General features: G+C 52.6%; 7 protein-coding genes across 7 annotated transcripts; 5 read left to right on the forward strand and 2 right to left on the reverse strand.

Annotated features, from left to right (window-relative positions):
- Window positions 1–1,051: 1,051 nt before the first annotated feature.
- On the forward strand, window positions 1,052–1,515 carry J4E88_008640 (uncharacterized protein; the record flags this gene model as incomplete). The annotated part of the gene is made up of 4 exons (XM_049402249.1): window positions 1,052–1,087; window positions 1,139–1,266; window positions 1,317–1,358; window positions 1,410–1,515. The coding sequence occupies 4 exons, from the start codon at window positions 1,052–1,054 to the stop codon at window positions 1,513–1,515; spliced, it is 312 nt and encodes a 103-aa protein (XP_049251920.1).
- Window positions 1,516–1,914: 399 nt separating this feature from the next.
- Window positions 1,915–2,427, forward strand: J4E88_008641 (uncharacterized protein; the record flags this gene model as incomplete). The annotated part of the gene is made up of 2 exons (XM_049402250.1): window positions 1,915–2,241; window positions 2,377–2,427. The coding sequence occupies 2 exons, from the start codon at window positions 1,915–1,917 to the stop codon at window positions 2,425–2,427; spliced, it is 378 nt and encodes a 125-aa protein (XP_049251921.1).
- Window positions 2,428–3,784: 1,357 nt separating this feature from the next.
- Window positions 3,785–4,576, forward strand: J4E88_008642 (uncharacterized protein; the record flags this gene model as incomplete). The annotated part of the gene is made up of 1 exon (XM_049402251.1): window positions 3,785–4,576. One exon carries the CDS (start codon window positions 3,785–3,787, stop codon window positions 4,574–4,576), a length of 792 nt encoding a protein of 263 aa, XP_049251922.1.
- A 160-nt stretch (window positions 4,577–4,736) lies between these two features.
- Window positions 4,737–6,441, reverse strand: J4E88_008643 (uncharacterized protein; the record flags this gene model as incomplete). Its single annotated transcript, XM_049402252.1, has 2 exons — window positions 4,737–4,820; window positions 4,876–6,441. 2 exons carry the CDS (start codon window positions 6,439–6,441, stop codon window positions 4,737–4,739), a joined length of 1,650 nt encoding a protein of 549 aa, XP_049251923.1.
- A 330-nt stretch (window positions 6,442–6,771) lies between these two features.
- On the forward strand, window positions 6,772–7,931 carry J4E88_008644 (uncharacterized protein; the record flags this gene model as incomplete). The annotated part of the gene is made up of 3 exons (XM_049402253.1): window positions 6,772–6,835; window positions 6,887–7,890; window positions 7,929–7,931. 3 exons carry the CDS (start codon window positions 6,772–6,774, stop codon window positions 7,929–7,931), a joined length of 1,071 nt encoding a protein of 356 aa, XP_049251924.1.
- A 3-nt stretch (window positions 7,932–7,934) lies between these two features.
- On the reverse strand, window positions 7,935–10,472 carry J4E88_008645 (uncharacterized protein; the record flags this gene model as incomplete). The annotated part of the gene is made up of 1 exon (XM_049402254.1): window positions 7,935–10,472. The coding sequence occupies one exon, from the start codon at window positions 10,470–10,472 to the stop codon at window positions 7,935–7,937; it is 2,538 nt and encodes an 845-aa protein (XP_049251925.1).
- A 2,995-nt stretch (window positions 10,473–13,467) lies between these two features.
- J4E88_008646 (uncharacterized protein) lies at window positions 13,468–14,799 on the forward strand (the record flags this gene model as incomplete). The annotated part of the gene is made up of 6 exons (XM_049402255.1): window positions 13,468–13,488; window positions 13,539–13,763; window positions 13,831–14,033; window positions 14,097–14,185; window positions 14,236–14,397; window positions 14,450–14,799. 6 exons carry the CDS (start codon window positions 13,468–13,470, stop codon window positions 14,797–14,799), a joined length of 1,050 nt encoding a protein of 349 aa, XP_049251926.1.
- Between the last annotated feature and the right edge of the window lie 1,354 nt (window positions 14,800–16,153).

The following is a 16,153-nucleotide window of genomic DNA, read 5'->3' on the forward strand; positions in this document are numbered from 1 at the left end:
TGAAATGCGGTCAAGGTGAGGGTGCAGCGACAAGAGACGACAAGCAACACTGCGGGGCCCCAAGCTTCCACTTATATGAAGCTTGCCCGTACTCCCAAGCATCGACAGGGGTAGCTCGCGCCATGTACATCATTCAACGACCGTCATGCGACGAAGACATACACCAGCGCACACCCATACCACCTAGCCGAGGGACGGTTGCCGACAACCGTGCAGGAATGTCGGCCCGCTGTAGAGATCAACACCTCACGGCGACCTGACAGCACATATGATTCGTCAATTGGGCTATCATTTAGTCGTAGTAATATGCTGATGCAACGGTGTTCATGTGACGCGGGCTGCGCGTGGTTTAGTGGGTTCGTGTTGGAGGATAAATCGACATGCGGGGTGAAGATCGACCGAAGCGTCATAGTTGGCGTTACGAATCCGGGGTAGCTGAACGGCTTATTGCACGGCAACTGCAAGCGACACACCCTTTTTTCTTCCATCACCATTCTCATCGCCGACTTCGCGGCCTCCATGACTTTTCGCTTCTCTTGGCACCTTGAGTACGTAGTATAGCTCGGTTTGGCTAAGGTCAGCGCTGCCTCCACTGCTCATGGCGCGAGCACCCCGAACGGTCACCCTGGCAGCTACAAGGGGCGACAAGCTCTATCCACGACTGCAAAAGCTCTTATGCAGTCACCACGGGGGGATTTTGTTTTGAGATGGTTCAATTGAGCTACACAGGGCGAGCCATAGAGCAGACAATGAGACACGCCTGTCGAATGGCACATGTCATGAATCGCATTACCCTCGTTTGTGTCCCTCTATGCTAACAAAGATTCATCCGTGGTCACACCGCAAAGCGCAAGGTAAAGGCAGGTAAGATACTCGCTGCCTACGTCGGGCTCCGCATCTTCGCAAACGGCCAGATATAAGATATCAATTTACCCAAGTAACCTTGACTTCTCAACTCTACTACCCAACAGTAGATTCAATCGCCATCACAAACAATTACCTCAACTCAGCCGCTCCCGACGCCAAGCATCCCAATACCAACTACAACATCATGCCCGCGGTACCAAAAGATCACTATCTCTGGACAGTAAGAATACAAGTTACACTCAATCGCCGTACCGAGTGCTAACCATGATAGGTCATCGTCCGAGGAAGAGATGGCCCTGTGAACAGCGCGAAAGCAGCGGAGGTCAGGGCCCTAGTCGCGGCAACTGCGGGATGCACCATCGTCAAAGACTTCAACCCAATGGAGGGTCACGGCTTCATGTATGGTAACCACGTCTCTTCCTCGAAGTCTCAAAGTAACAGTACTATAGCTACCACATGGCCAATACTGTTGAGTCAAACCCACTTCAAGAGTATGTTGGCTTGGACGCGCGTGCCCAAGTGCGACTGAAGCGCCATCGCAGGTCTGAAGAGTCCATGAAGGAAGGGATCGTAGACGTTTCACAGGTCGAGGAGGGCGCCGAAATTCCTTACATTGCTGCGGACCTGGAACATAGCGACCCAGACTAAGAAGTTTCGATCTATACAAAGCACGCAGCTTAGTTTCAGGTGGGCATGTTGGGGCAAGATCACGAGTTCTAGAGTGGGTGTCGATGCCAGTCATTCGATGAGGCACGACTGTAGACCTTCGGCTTCCTGGGCACCATGAAATAGAACCAGATTTCCTGCTAGGCTGCCATCATCTAATTGAGCGAATAAACGTTGGTAGAAGTCATAAGGGTACTGACCGTGTCGTAGCGCGAATGCCAACCACGGTTCTCGACGAGGCGCAGCCCGCGCGCCTGCTCTACAAAAAAGCCTGCACTTGCGTCCCAAAATTGTTTCCTTCATACCACTTTCAAACTCCCACTCAAATCTTTCGTCTATCACCCGCTCTACCAAGCAAATACATCCACAGTAGACGCAACCATGTTCAACGAAAAGGACATCCTCCCGGCCTATACCGCAACCGCGACCCCAGAGCTATCATGGCGTGTTCCAGCCACCAGCACGCGAACACCAGAACAGCAGTTCAAGTTGGACCTGGAAGCTCAGAAAAACGACGGTGAGCTCGCAAGGATCCAGGCAGAATTCGACGAAGAAACGCGAAAGACGAAGATCGACCTCGTCCTCCTTACCATCAAGCTCCTCATCTTCACTGTCGCGGCGGTGTATATCCTGGGGTTTATCGCTGACGTACTCGCTGCCTGTGCACCGCAAGTCAAGGCGGTGGTGAAAGCTACGCCAGCTGCAGAGGTATGTTTTAGATTGCAAAAGCACTTTTTGTGTGATATACTGATGCCGTCGTAGTATTGTCTCCCAGAAGGGGGTTGTTATACGCAAGAAGAAGTAGCATCTTTCGTCGGGGATTATTTCTCTGAACACAAAGAGGAGATTGATGAGAAGATTGATCAGGCGATCAGACAAGTCATGGGTCCATAGGTCCTCTTAATTTGCGTTGTGGCGCCGCGCATGCGTCGACGAGCACTTTATCGTAGGGTCCTTAGTGAAAGTTATAGGTCCAGCTGCTTGGTGCGGGTGCTTCGTAAAGCTTCGGGGAAGCAGTGAGGTTTCGTGCGTAATGACCATAACCTTCGTAACGTAATGAAAATCGATTGGACGTGAGCGTAGTGTGTCTGTGGTGGAGATATCGTGGGACGTCCTCGGCTGTTCTGGTGGTGGTAGTCCGAGGACTGGCGGTGGGTTAACGAAAGCTTCCTGCTTTGCCGAGGTCAAGAAGGTCTGATGTAGATGTCAGCGGGACCTTCCAGAAGGCATGCAATGGACAGATCTCACAGGTTCTATTGAACCAAGGGTCTCGTGTGCTTGCTGAATGTCTGCTTGCCATCCTGCAATTTTGTCGAGAAGCGGAGGCTCCGCCTTGTATCATGAGCGCAGCTCAAGGAGACTTTGCTGCATACGCGCTACTAAATGTTGATACGTAGATAGTCTCTGAGATGATGTAGACTTCTAGCTTCGAAATTCCCTTCCAGAATGCGATGGTATTTGTGGACCGAGTTTGAGCTTGACTCGTTGCACCACTCCCAATCGCATCCTCCCCACGACCCAACCAGCAGTCCCGTACCCTCTCATGGGTTTCAGATCATTCAATATGAGGTTGTTGCTTTCCGTGGCGGCGTCCATGGTATGACAAGACATGGGCGCCCTTGGCAGAGAGCATCTAGAGCAAATCGAGTAGACCACACATGAGTTCTGCCAACTGTTACCCCGACTGTGCACATGTTCCAACTATTTGCCCGCTCCGACTTGGCGATGCATCAAGTTTACTAAGCTACATGCTTAAGTCCGATGCATCGTGTAAGCTCAGTCAGCTTTCTTGTGCCCTGCCAAGACAATCGAGTAGCGCAATAGGAAAGAGTAGTAAAGCAACAGCGCTTCGAGCCAAGAAGGCGTAGGAGACCCAATGTATGGCCTTCAGGATATCGACGACTGCGGGTATGTGAGGATAGATAAAGCCGCGCATGTTGACAGTATTGTGGTAATTTACGGCGGATCTGTCTACCCCCCAGTATGAAGCTCACTACCATCATTAGCACTGTTGCATTTGCTGTACCAAAGTTCGCGTTCGCGCAATTATCGAATTTCGATGACTGGGAACACGAGCGCATCCAGCTTGACGACGTCTCGATCCACTTTCGATACCACGGCGAAGGACCGCCCGTCTTGCTCGTGCATGGCTTTCCCCAGCACTCGTTGACGTGGCATACCATCGGACCCATCCTAGCGCAAAACTGCATGTCTTCGCACATCATACTTGATGAGAGCATCGAATACTAATATGGAAGCAGACACGGTAATCGCCCCAGACATCCGCGGATGTGGCGACTCGTCTATCCCCACTTCGAAGAACTACACCGCTGCAGCCGCGAGTGCAGACCTCAAGGCCATCCTAGACTACCTCAACATCTCATCCACATATGTCTTCGCGCACGATAAGGGTGTAGGACTAGCGACTTCCCTCGCTATCGAACATCCTTCGCTCGTCAAAGCCATCATCCTCGCCGAATACGCTCTCCCAGGATATGGATATCCTTTAACCGTCCAGAGTCCTAGCTTATATCAGAACTGGCAGCTTGCGTTCTTTGCCGTGCCTGATGCAGCTGAGTTCTTCGTTCGAGATCGCGAGAAACAGATGTTGAGTTGGTATTTCTTTCATGCGAGTTATTCTGGTACAGCGGCTGTGAGTGACAATCATTTGCAAAGGTATACGAATGAGATTGCGAAGCCGGGATTTCTGAGGAGCGGTATGGAATACTTTGCGGCGGCGTGGGATGACGAGGCATACTTTACTTCCATTTTTGGAAGTGGACATAGGTTGCAGATGCCGTTGTTGGCGCTGGGTGGTGAGGTGAGCTTTGGGCCTGTGTCGCTGTTGGAACAGGTATGGTCGCAGATCGGCGATGACATTGTCGCTGAGTCGATCCCGAAGGCTGGGCACTGGATTGGTGAGACCTTTTTCTTGGGTAGCATCTCAGCTATAGCAAAAGAGCTAACGACGGTACAGGCGATGAGAATCCGATTTGGACTGGTAATCGCGCCTTACGCTTCTTTGAAGAAGCTGGGGAGGTGAGCAGTGTTGATCTGTCCTACCTCAAAGACCAAGTGACTCTGCAAGGTGGTACCATCTGATAAGAAGCGGGCGCAATATTTCAAGATCGCGATACGGCATAGGAGGAGTTTGAAGCACATGTAGAAGGATTGTTGGGTATCGCGCTAAGGTAGCATTGGTATCATGTACTAGGACTTCCTTCGAGCCCACTACGACGGCGAAAGTCTTGCAACCAATTCGGATTGTCTGCTACTGTTTGGTTCCACTAGGGTACACGTTAGCATTTGTCTGGTATATAACGGGTCATTTCGCTTCCTCACCGCATCATCTGCATCCTGATATAACAATCTCCGGGACTCGCGTTGAAACATCTCATCCGTCGGTATAATACCCGACAACATCTGCTGTCTCGCAAAGCGACTAAGATGGCGCGTCAAAACCTTCGCAAAGTCATAGTCGTGCTGCGTAGAAAGGTTTCGAAGAGCCTCTAAAGAATCTTCAAAAGCTTGATGGTCAGGTGTCTGAGTGACTTCTTTCGGCGACTCCTGTACTGGCTCTTCTTCCCGTTGAAACTCTTCCCGTTGGATCTGCGATATCATCTGCTTTGTATGGTCGATGGATCCGGGGTTCGTGGCAGAGAAGGGTACAACGGTCTTCGCTTGTTCGGCAAGTAGGTAGGGCGGAAACGCGTTGATGACACGGGCAGCGACAGCTGGTTCGAAATCGTGATCCCCTTTCCAATCGGCCATGGTTTTGCCCTCTTTGAAATGTGCGGCGAGGTGGTCTGCTCTCTCATCCCAGCTACTTAGATTGGTGTTGCATATACCACAGCGACATTTTACTGGCAGAGTCTCAAGTTTCCAGTCGTCGATGAGAGGTAGTGTTTCCAGTCCGTGGACTAGACGAAGGTGCTGTGTGAGGTGATCTTTGCGGTGGAAAATACGCGGGCTGTTATTGCCGTCCGTGCATGCCGCATGATTGTGTTTCTGCAGATGCTGGGGTGTTGGATCCAGTGCACTACAGTAGGCGCAGTGTACTCTACCCGTAAGAGGTAGCACCACAGAAGCTCCGTGCGGCGTGCACATCCAGCTTTCGAGGTTTAGATGCAGCGATATCTCGTGTCGCTTCCAGTCGTACTTGTGCTTGAAGGTGTCGCAGCAGAAGGTACACTTGAATATACGATCAGGGTCCAGCATGTTGCCCCTGACTCTTCCCTTGCTTCTTGTCTTGGCTTGACTGCGACGCTTCGATTGCGACGTGGCGGAGCGGCTCGAATTCGCGGATCGTAATGAGGATTCGCTTGCGGCGCTATCGAGACTTGTGGTAGAGGAAGGGCCGCGATACTTGCGGAAGGCATCGCCGCTGGAAGGCCGACTGATACGTGGTGAATGGCCTATGGGTCTATCCTCCAGGGCATGGTAGATGGCCGACAGAGATGCGGCCTCGTCTTCAGGCGGCGAGTTCCGCCAGCGCTGAATGGCCAATGACTGACCCTCTTCGTGTCGAGGACTTCCACTCGGTATCACCATCGGGCTGACAGTGCCCGTTGATCTTCGCTTAAAGTACTTGCTTCGACGGCGGGGGAGTGTGTGATGACGCTGCGGTTGTGGGCGCTCGTGAAACTCAGTCGGCTGGTACGCGTCGAATGGATAACTTGGTGAAGTCATACCACTCAATGGTTGCAATGTGTCTCCCAACGTAAAGTCTTGGAGGTTCGGGTCGATTGCCAAGTCGTCGTCGATGCTGAATGCGGCAGGAGCATCAGGTGCAGCGTTAGTCGCACCCTGGCCGACATCTGTAGCGAGGAAGTTGTCGAACCATGAAGGGTCGATCGTATCTTCGTTCCATGATTGAAAATTCCAGTTGTCCACTTGTTGATGATCCATGGCTCTAGAAGTCGCGAGTGTTGTTTTGGCGATGATGACGATGGCTGGAAATGGATGTAGGACGAAGGCGTCAGCCCGAAGTCGGCGCCGCTACCGATGCAATCCTACCAAGTGATCGCGTATAGATCTAGGTTAGCAAGCGAATGCAGTACACTGCAAAGGACCTCGGGCTGTCTCTGGCCGACTGCTAGATATTGCGAGGCATGCAAGGCGTAGGGCGTGAGGTGGGGCGAACTTCAGAACGCGCTAGCCCCGCGATCTAGACAATTCTTCCCTCTAGCGCAACAGGACCGGAAGTTCACGACGCGACATAACGTGACTTGCGATACGATGGAAGACGATAACGAGAAGGCTGTCGCGGAGCAACACGAGCAAGTGCTAGAAGGAGTTTTCGGTAGGTGATCTCACCGTCTCCCACCCACACCTGGCTGCTGACTCTATATAGCTGTGGTGAAGCCTGCGAATGTCTCTTCAGCAGACGTACTTCTCAAACTCCAGTCAACATTCGCTTCATCCGCTACCTTTGCGCCACTTCGCAAGCACCAACCGAAACGCACCAGCAAATCCTCCGACCAAGTATTCCGCCTAGGTCATGGCGGCACGCTCGATCCCCTGGCCTCCGGCGTGCTCATCGTAGGCATCGGACGTGGCACAAGATCGCTCTCACAGTACCTAGCATGTGACAAAAGCTACGACACCACCATTTTATTTGGCATGAGTACCGACAGCTACGACTGTACTGGAACTATGGAGACAAGAGCAGACGCCTCGCACGTGACTCGTCAGCTTGTCGAGGAACAACTGCCCAACTTTCTAGGAACCATCCAGCAAGTCCCACCCGTGTACTCTGCACTGAAAATAAACGGCATCAAGGCTTGCGATTATGTGCGACAGGGCAAGGAGTTGCCTCACGCTTTGGAAAGTAGGGAAATGGAAGTGAAGAGGTGTGATTTACTGGAATGGTATGATGCGGGACAGCATGACTTCGCCTTCCCCGGCGAGAAGACACCGGCCTCAGCACCTGCGGCACGGATTAGATTGACGGTATGTTCTGGCTTCTACGTTCGCAGCTTTGCGCACGATCTAGGTGTCGCTTGCGGTACTGTTTCGCACATGGTCGCGCTGAAGCGCGAGGTGCAAGCCAATTTCGTGCTCCAGCAATCTCCGTTTCCGGAAGATACCCCTGCTATAACGTATGATGATCTGGATGCTGGTGAATCTGTCTGGGGCCCCAAGCTCAGACCACAGCTCGAGGAATGGGTCGCGTCCAATCCAGTCAACCAAGGTCATGTCAACGGGCGAGAAGGAAGCACGAAGAGGAAGATGGCACAAGAGGGAGAAGCAAAGCTCAGACAGAGGTTCCGCGGAGAATGGGTTGCTGAAACGAAGAGAGAGAGGATTAAGCAGCAAGGTGGCAAGTACAAGGGGAAATGGGGACGGAAGCCCGAGGTTGAAGCAGCTATCAAACATTTTACGCGGGATATCAGTAAGTATCAATGATACAGCGGCGCCCCATAACTCCTCAGCAAACCCAACCACTCCGCACTCCGATCCGTTAACTCGCAGCACTCGAGCATAGTCCATGTCCCTAACTCGCCGCACGGCTGCGCCTTGCTGTTTAAGACCAAACTCCTGCCATCCACCACGCCGTTCTGGAGTAACTTCTCCATACCGATGTAGTTGTCTTTCCGAATCGCCGACAAAATCGCCGAAAGCCTGGGTCGCTGCAACGCATATCCGACATCCCATTGGACCACCATATCGATCAGCTCAAGGTACTGGGTCTGGACTTCTGGTCTGGTGGGTGGAGTGCAGTGCAGCAGCATGTCGTATATGGGCGGTAGAGCGGCGATTTGTTCGCGCAGGGCTGCTGCAGAGATGGCGTTGAGAAGGACGCGCACTGCGTCTTTGTTGGAGCCCTTTATGGCATAGCTCAAGGCGTCGTATGTTAGTTCTGGGGCGAGGCCGATCATTTCTTCGAGCATTGTTGTGTTGGTCGGACTGTTTTGGTACGCGGCGAACTGCAGGACGTTCATGTCTTCGAAAGCTGGGTCGCGGGGATGTGCGCCTGCTCTGAGAAGCACACGCGCTGTCTCCAGCGAGTCGAGTGAGAGGGCAGTGGCGAGTGGTAGTGCTTTGGTCTCTTTTTTGTTTCGTCGGAAGGAGATTTCCTCTCGTACCAAACTGCCTTTGGTCTGCAAGATGAGTTCGACCGCCTGTGCAGCGTCTGCTGAGATCGCACGGCTAAGCGCTGTCCTTGGGCCCAGATCTGTGGCTGTCCGTTGCGTGAGACATAGATTGAAGCCTCTGTCGATCAGTAGCCTTAGTATGCGAAGTGCGTCTTCCGGTCGCTTCTCCCAGGTTTCTTTCGTCAATGCATTGATTGGTGATACGACTCTTGTAAGCTTCTCCTGATGCAGCAAGACATCGTCTTCTTTCTCGTAGTCCCTCGGCATGCCTTTCATGCTCAACATCTCTTCCACCGCATCTGCCCATCCGGCACGAATGAAGCAAGACAGAACAGAGTACTCGTACGTCGTCTGCCACGGGCGATTTGGAACACCGGAATTCTTTGTTTCGCTCTTGTTGTCGAATGCGCCGGAAACAAAGGCCGTGGGATCGAAGTTTTGATGCTGCATGACGAGTTTAATGGTACTCATACCGCGATCGACATTCTTCCACTTCGAAAGGCCATCGAGGAAGCTCGTCTTCGTGACGCGAACTTGGATCTCATTCCAGTAGTGTTGCGCGTCATACATCTCCCTTGGCCATTGCTCGGCCATTGGGTTTGCGCCATGATGTACAAGACAGTCGATGAGGTCTGCGTGTCCCTTATAGGCAGCCGCCAACAGTGCGCGATCCATCGGAGTGTAGTCTTCTCTTTTTGTTGCGTCTCCGTAAGTGGCACCCTCTCTCAAGAGATAGTCGACCACTCTGGCTCGTCCGTTCATGGTAGCTTTCGCTAGGGCCTCGTGCTTCACCTTCTTCAACTTACTAGTTGATCGATACATAGGATCAGCTCCCATACTAATGACTGCCCTAACCAGTGAAAGACTACCCTCTGCAGCAGCTTCTTCGAGAATATCGGTCAGGTCGTTTTGTGATGGACTACTAGCTGGATTTGGCGTAGTAGCCGCTCTTTTGAGTAGGAAGCTCTTCTTGAAAGGAGATGCACCCTTCCGATCTGATGGCGGCTCCTTCCTGCTCAGTCTGCGCAGTATCTCAGCTCGAGCATCGCCGGGACTCATGTCGGATGCTTCACTCTCTATATTTTGCGTGGTGGATATAGAGATATTTCTTCGTGATGACTGATCTAGACCCCCAGGTAGATCTGGCAATACGGATGAGCCCATGCTAGAGCTGCGATTACCGTTCGCCATGTAGGCAGTGCTCACACGCTCAGAGATGCCATGGACGACCTTCAGTGGTTGTGGCGTCGAAGTGGAGGGCGAAGGATGATCAAAAGCGATATACATGGATTGCATCCTGTCTGACAGACCATCTTCAGTGCTATCGGTGCTCCCCCAAGACATCGGAGGAGTGGGAGGGACTGTTGATGCATGTTTCAGGAAGCGTAAAGGCTGTGGTGGAGAAGACTTCGACGCGCGTTGTGGGAATTGTAGCCGAACAGCTTGCGAGTCTTTGCTTTCTGGAGGTCGGGAGGATCCATTGGTTGGGGGCTCGGAAAAGGGTTCCATTTGAGGGTTATGCGATAGTAGTGGTCCTTCGCGCAGTGGTGAGAAGACGTTGCGAGACTGGAGAGATATGCCATCGGCTGTGAGTGGCTGCATAGCGATACTGGCCCCAGATTCAGTAATGGAAGATGCCAACGGAAGACTTGCTGCCTCTTGCCGCTTTCGCGGCACCTTGTGAGTATGGTTCGGATAAGTGACATTCTCGTCAGCCTTCCCTGTTATTGTTGGAGATATCGACGGGTGGGGCGCAAGGTATTCGAAGGATGTTCCGCCATAGAAGTTGCCGTACTCAGCAAAGCCGTCTGCATATCGCTGCTCTTCTTGCTGCACCGCCATTGTTTCTTAAGCTCCTTGTTCGAGATTGATGTAGCTGTATTAGCTGCGATGAAGCGCTGCCAGGTGGTGAGGGATGCTAGGAGAGCGCGGGGTAAACGTGTTCCCGGCATTGATGTTTGATTGCTTGTCAGCATGCTTTAATCCAGCCTTGTCACTAGAAGTGACATTTCAGGCGTTCATCACTACCGGGTGGAAGACTGGCTTCCGAGACCCTGACAAAGGCGCAGGCGGGCTGTGGTGCCGGCGCACGGAAAGCCGTCCAACACAGGGATCATGGCCGCAAAGGGGCGTTCATCGCAGCCTCTGAAGGACTTTGGCTGGGAGTGCGAGATGAGCATGCGGTATAAGCGAATTAGGTTCGTGAACGCAGCACGTGGGCGGAGAACTTCGGGATGCTCTCAATTCGGCTGCCATAGATGTCGCGTCAACGTTCTGTTCCGCCGCTCGTCGTTTGTGAACTTCTCTCTTGTCGTGGGGAGCATTGTCAACATGCCGTAGCGCCGATATGAAAAGTGATCGGTGGGTGTTTCTTTGTTCTCAGGTTGCCAAGCTAGGAGTGCCTCAGCCCTGCATGGAGAACCGAGATCCCGAAGCCTACATCCACCACTCTTATCTCGATCGTTTAGATGCCATAGCCGCGGAAAACTTTGTCATCGGAACCTTCCAAGCCACTGCTGAGTCGTAAATTGCTTACCCATCCTCCATCAACGCGTTCTTTTCCACCATATCAGCGCGCATTGAAGATGGATCTTGCCAATGTTGGTCTGAAGGACTATCTGGTCATTGGCTCTCTCAGCGGGCTTTTGCGAACGACGTCGATGCAGATTGCTGGCTACAAGCAGAGGGACCTCACATACTTTCAGTCTTACGGGACGTGGGCGAGCGCGAGCCTCGTTGCTATTGTCGTATACACCATTGCGGTGCGGCTGCTAAGGGGACCGGCATTGCGGGAGGGTCGGACCAAGTAGCAGGAAGCAACGAAGCGGTGACGCAGCCACGGCAAGGGCGTCTCGAGGGCGGCTCAATTCTGAGGCAGTGAAGATATATCGGCGAAGGGAGCCTCAGTGACATTGTACATGCTGGAAGCCCTATGATGGTCCCTTCCGCTGAAGAGGGATGAATCGGGACGAGTGCACGGGTGCAGTTACTCAGCAAGGAGCTTTGACCGGGTCTTTCGTGCGTGCCCTCATCACCAAAGCCATGCCGTCCATAATCTCCAGAACACCAGAACCACCGCCATCTTTTCTGTATCGCATCGAAAGTCTTCTATCGGCTCTTATGGTCGAAAAGAGCTATTCTTGAATTGTTCGAATCCTCTTGATGATATCAGCTCGTGGTTATCTCAGTTTGGGAAGCTGCGACGGCCTGCATTGCGTGACAGGCTGGGTTGGACCGCTTTCTACCACATCCTGCTCTTACATCGCGACGATACCTGGATCTTATCATGTCCCAAGGAGGATATACGAGCGTCACCAGTTTGCGCCCCCCTCTTAAGGCGGTGTACCAGAATAGCGCGATCAAGAGTCGCGCATCATGCCCAGGTGTTCTTGACTTTGCCGAGATATCTTGTGCCGAGGAATCTCGTGATCCATACCAAGCTCATTTATCTGGAAATCTGTAAGCCTTTTGACATGATCCAGATATCAAAGTGGCACAGTTGGCCCTACTGTATAAGGTTTGCTGATGTCGCGTCATTCCCCTCTAGCGCATAGCCCCTGGAGGGTCGGAGCATGGCTGCGACGCCAGACGCTGATTGCGCCAAGGGTACTGTACCCTCGACCTCAGATCCAGGCCATCTCCACGGGTCCGGTGGCCCACTCCACAGAGATCTGTAGATCAGTGCGCGATGATTGTGGAATCTAGGGTCGGGGCTTTTGGAGAAACAAGGAGTCCACCATGGCGCTACGGAACGCCTTCGATCGCAAAATAAAGACATTTAGCCTACGGCGTGTCAGACGCCCACGCAGGTTCCCAGTCGCTTCATGAGTGAAGAAGGACCGACGACGTCGAGGGAAAGTCGACCGCGACCACTCCGAGGGATTGCATGCTGATCGGAGACAACCCCGCGAAATCGCCAAGTCGTTGGACTGCTATCTGACCCTGCCGCGAGTCAAGCGTGCGTCGTCCATCGCCACGAGGCTGTCTCAACGCAAAACTGGACCGGCTGGGCAGAAGCCACGAGGATATCCCAGAAAGACTCTGTAGCGTGCGGTAGCTCCGCGACAAGCTCAACCAAGGACACTGATGGACTTAAGCACTTCGTGACGGCGCCCGCACCTAGCTTACCACGTTCTCTGTGCATTCGAGAGTCCCGATTCGCGGCTCAGAAGTTCTCGAGCTGCTTCGGCTTCTTCTAGTGATGTGTTGGTATGGTACTGGTGTTTCATTGTTTGCTCAGCTCCCTCTGTCAGTTCCGTGGATGCATGATGCCTGCCCGACGACAGAGACTGAATAACTCGCGGCAAGATTAAGATAAATTATGGACGGGACGGGGAATGTTCCCGCTCACGTCCGAGACGCCGCGCCTTGAAAGTGAAGCATGTTGATATCTGCCAGCTATCTTGCGCGTACAAACGTCGCGAGAACCTCATGACGTTCCGGTAACGTCGTCACGTCAGTGCGAAGCTCGTATTCGCAGAACAACGAAGCTTCTCTTCCCCGTTAAGCAAAAGGAAAAAAGGGTTCATTTCACCCGCAGTGCCCGCGGAGCCGGTTGATCGACTACTGATCAGCACGGAACAGACGCTACCAGCCGCCTGGAACTATGCGACTCATGATTCCGACGTGTAGCGCAAGACGCCGGATCATACCACTCCCTTTTAACCTACCCTGACCCTAGGCTTCGCGCTGCCCGCTATATGCAGGTGTCAAGATGTCAAACAACCCCAAGTAGAGTTCGCACTTGACCTCACTCACCACTTCTCTCCGTTTGTTCCCATTGGGGCGAACTTAAACTCCACCGGCCACACATACTGTGTGTGTGTTTGCTGCCGTGATGGAGATAGTCACTTCTATCGTAAGAACTACGCGAGTCCGAATTATTTGAAGTCTCACTCACATCCACAGGTTATCCAGGGGATACTCCTCGTGTTGGCACTGGGTGTTACGATCCTAAGATGTTGGGTCCGTCTGTGTATGGAGCACCGCTCACTCACTCTCCCCGACTACCTCGTTTGGGGAGGCTTCATCTGCGCGCTTGGATGGTTCGCCTGCTCTACAAGAGCGCTTTACATCTTGATTGATCATCCTCTGGACGAGGAGACAAGGAGCGACTCCGTCGAATACCTGAAGGTACGTAAAGAACATGACCTTCAAGATACGCAACGAGACGAGTGAGCTAACAGGTGTTTGCTGCTAGGTCGTATTCGTGTCTATCTACTTCTTCGACACGGGGTTGTACTTCCCCAAAGTTTCGCTGGTGGCTTTCTACTGGTGGTTGATCCCGCAAGGCTTCAGACGTCTTCGTTACGCAGTCTATGCCACTACTGCGATCGTGATCGCCTGCTTTGTTGCGAGCATACTGTGCGATACTCTTCTCGCACCGAATATTTCAGACAACTGGTACGAGTGCTCCGTCCTTACAACGACCGAGTCCTTCTTTAGCTAACATCTTGTGTTCAAAAGGTCTATTGAGAACCAGCTCAACTCAACATGGAACACATACTCCAACTTGGTCGTCAACTGGACACTCAACTTTGGCACCGATCTGCTGCGTAAGTAGCCAAAATTCACCTTCCAAATTATGAGCTAACGCAGTTCCCAGTATTCGGCCTGCCATTCTTCATCTTCAACTGCTTGAAGCTGCGTAGAAGACAAAAGGTCGGCCTGGTAGGAATCTTCTCTCTAGGCGCCATCACCATGGCAATCAGTCTCGCCCGTTTCATCGTCTACAACATGGACTACGACATCGCCGACGCCGACGGCAGTACGTCACCCTTCCCATCTCCCCTCCCCAATCCTCCACTAACAGCCCCCAGACCTCTGGTGCACGGCCGAAATGTGCACAGCCGTCATCGTCGTCTCGCTCCCGTCGTTAAAGGCACTCATCATCAAGCCCACACCCGCTACCTCATCCAACCGCAGCAACTCAGGCTATCTACAAGCTGGCTCCGGCAAAACGATTGGTAGCAAGGGTATCAACTTCAACGGACACAGCTCAAATATTCAGGGCGGCACCATGGACGATGAAATGGAGTTGACTTTTCTGGACCGAAAGGCTAGCCCAACACCAACTGGAACCACTGATGGGTCACGCTTGCAAGATGGGAAAGATAATGTGATGGTGACTACAGATTTCGAGGTCACCAGTACGAGGAATGTGTTTTAGATTGGTGTGTCAGTAATCCTGATCGTCATTTAGACTGCATAAAAGATATAATGAAATGATAGCAACGACTACTCGTATACCGTCTTCACAGCGAACACCGTCTGCTCAATTCCTTGCTCCAACCCCTCGGGAACTAACCGTACCGAGATAGTCGAAACCGCATCTTCAGCATCGAACGCTCTGCGACATGTCTGCACATTTACCGCCCTGCAGTTCTCGCGATAAACAGCATGCGATAAGGACATCGGGGTGATAGCCCTAGACCCTCGATCCCTTCCTAGTGAACATGACCGGGCCCTAAGTCGTCCTAGCTATGTAGGCGTAATATCATTGTGGAATAGCATGTGACGTCAAGTCGCGAAGCCGGACTCGAGAACTAGCCATGTAGCACACGCAGCCTTTAGCCATATACACACCGTCTAATCGCACAAGCTCGCAGTCTATCTAGCACCGAGACGACATATATCGCGCATTCGCATTGCCGCATCGTGAAGACCAAGCTATGCAGAAGATATAGGGAGATTGGCAGTCACGAACCCGTCGCAAACGTCCGTGCGGTCATAACGGCAATGAGGAGGCGGTGCATCCCTCCCACTCCGCCCAACCACATCGCCCACCTGACCCCCGACCCACACTCCCGCCGTCATCCTCCACCGACTTCATCCTTTCCTCATCGTCGGTCGCACGCCGTTACTCACGCTTTACCCCGACCACCGAGCCCCTGTACTTCGCGCCTGTTACCCACGTAAACGCACGACTCCTCGCGCGACTCTTCGGACGCATCGCATGCCGCCGATATGAAGCCCAGTAGCCGCCTCGTACCTGTGTCCACACTGCTTCTGCTGTCGGCATGGACAGGCACAGTACTAGCCGATGACACCATCTCAGCGACAAAGATCAAAGTGCAGCTTTTTGCTGCGCCGTCGTTCCTGAGCGAAGTTAGTGTTGACGCGTATAATAACCAGTGTCTCTCGCTGGATAATAATCTGTATGTTGCGCACATCTGTCGCTTTCACGTATGATTGGGGGAGTGGTTGTGCTAACGCAAGGGATACAGCATCGATGGGCGCGTGCAAAGTATCTTAGTAGGCGGACACGATGTCAAGGCTGTGTTGGATAGGGATGATTACTGGAGCTGTCGGTTTTATGAGTACGTTTATTGTTGGTGGTTGGCGTCGAGGTCAATGATGGGGAACTGACAGTATGCCAGCAATTACGACTGCAGCGGCGACGAAAACATGGATCAGTTTCTCTCTATTTCCGATGGCGCGAATAACCTCGGGAGTGTTGGTTGGGGAACCAAGATACATGGGTTGAAGTGCAGTAATAAGGAGCACGAGGACGACTGAATGGA

This window comes from Alternaria novae-zelandiae, assembly GCF_023758075.1.
Source record: "Alternaria novae-zelandiae strain BMP 2774 chromosome Unknown scaffold_20, whole genome shotgun sequence".
NCBI lineage: Eukaryota > Fungi > Ascomycota > Dothideomycetes > Pleosporales > Pleosporaceae > Alternaria > Alternaria novae-zelandiae.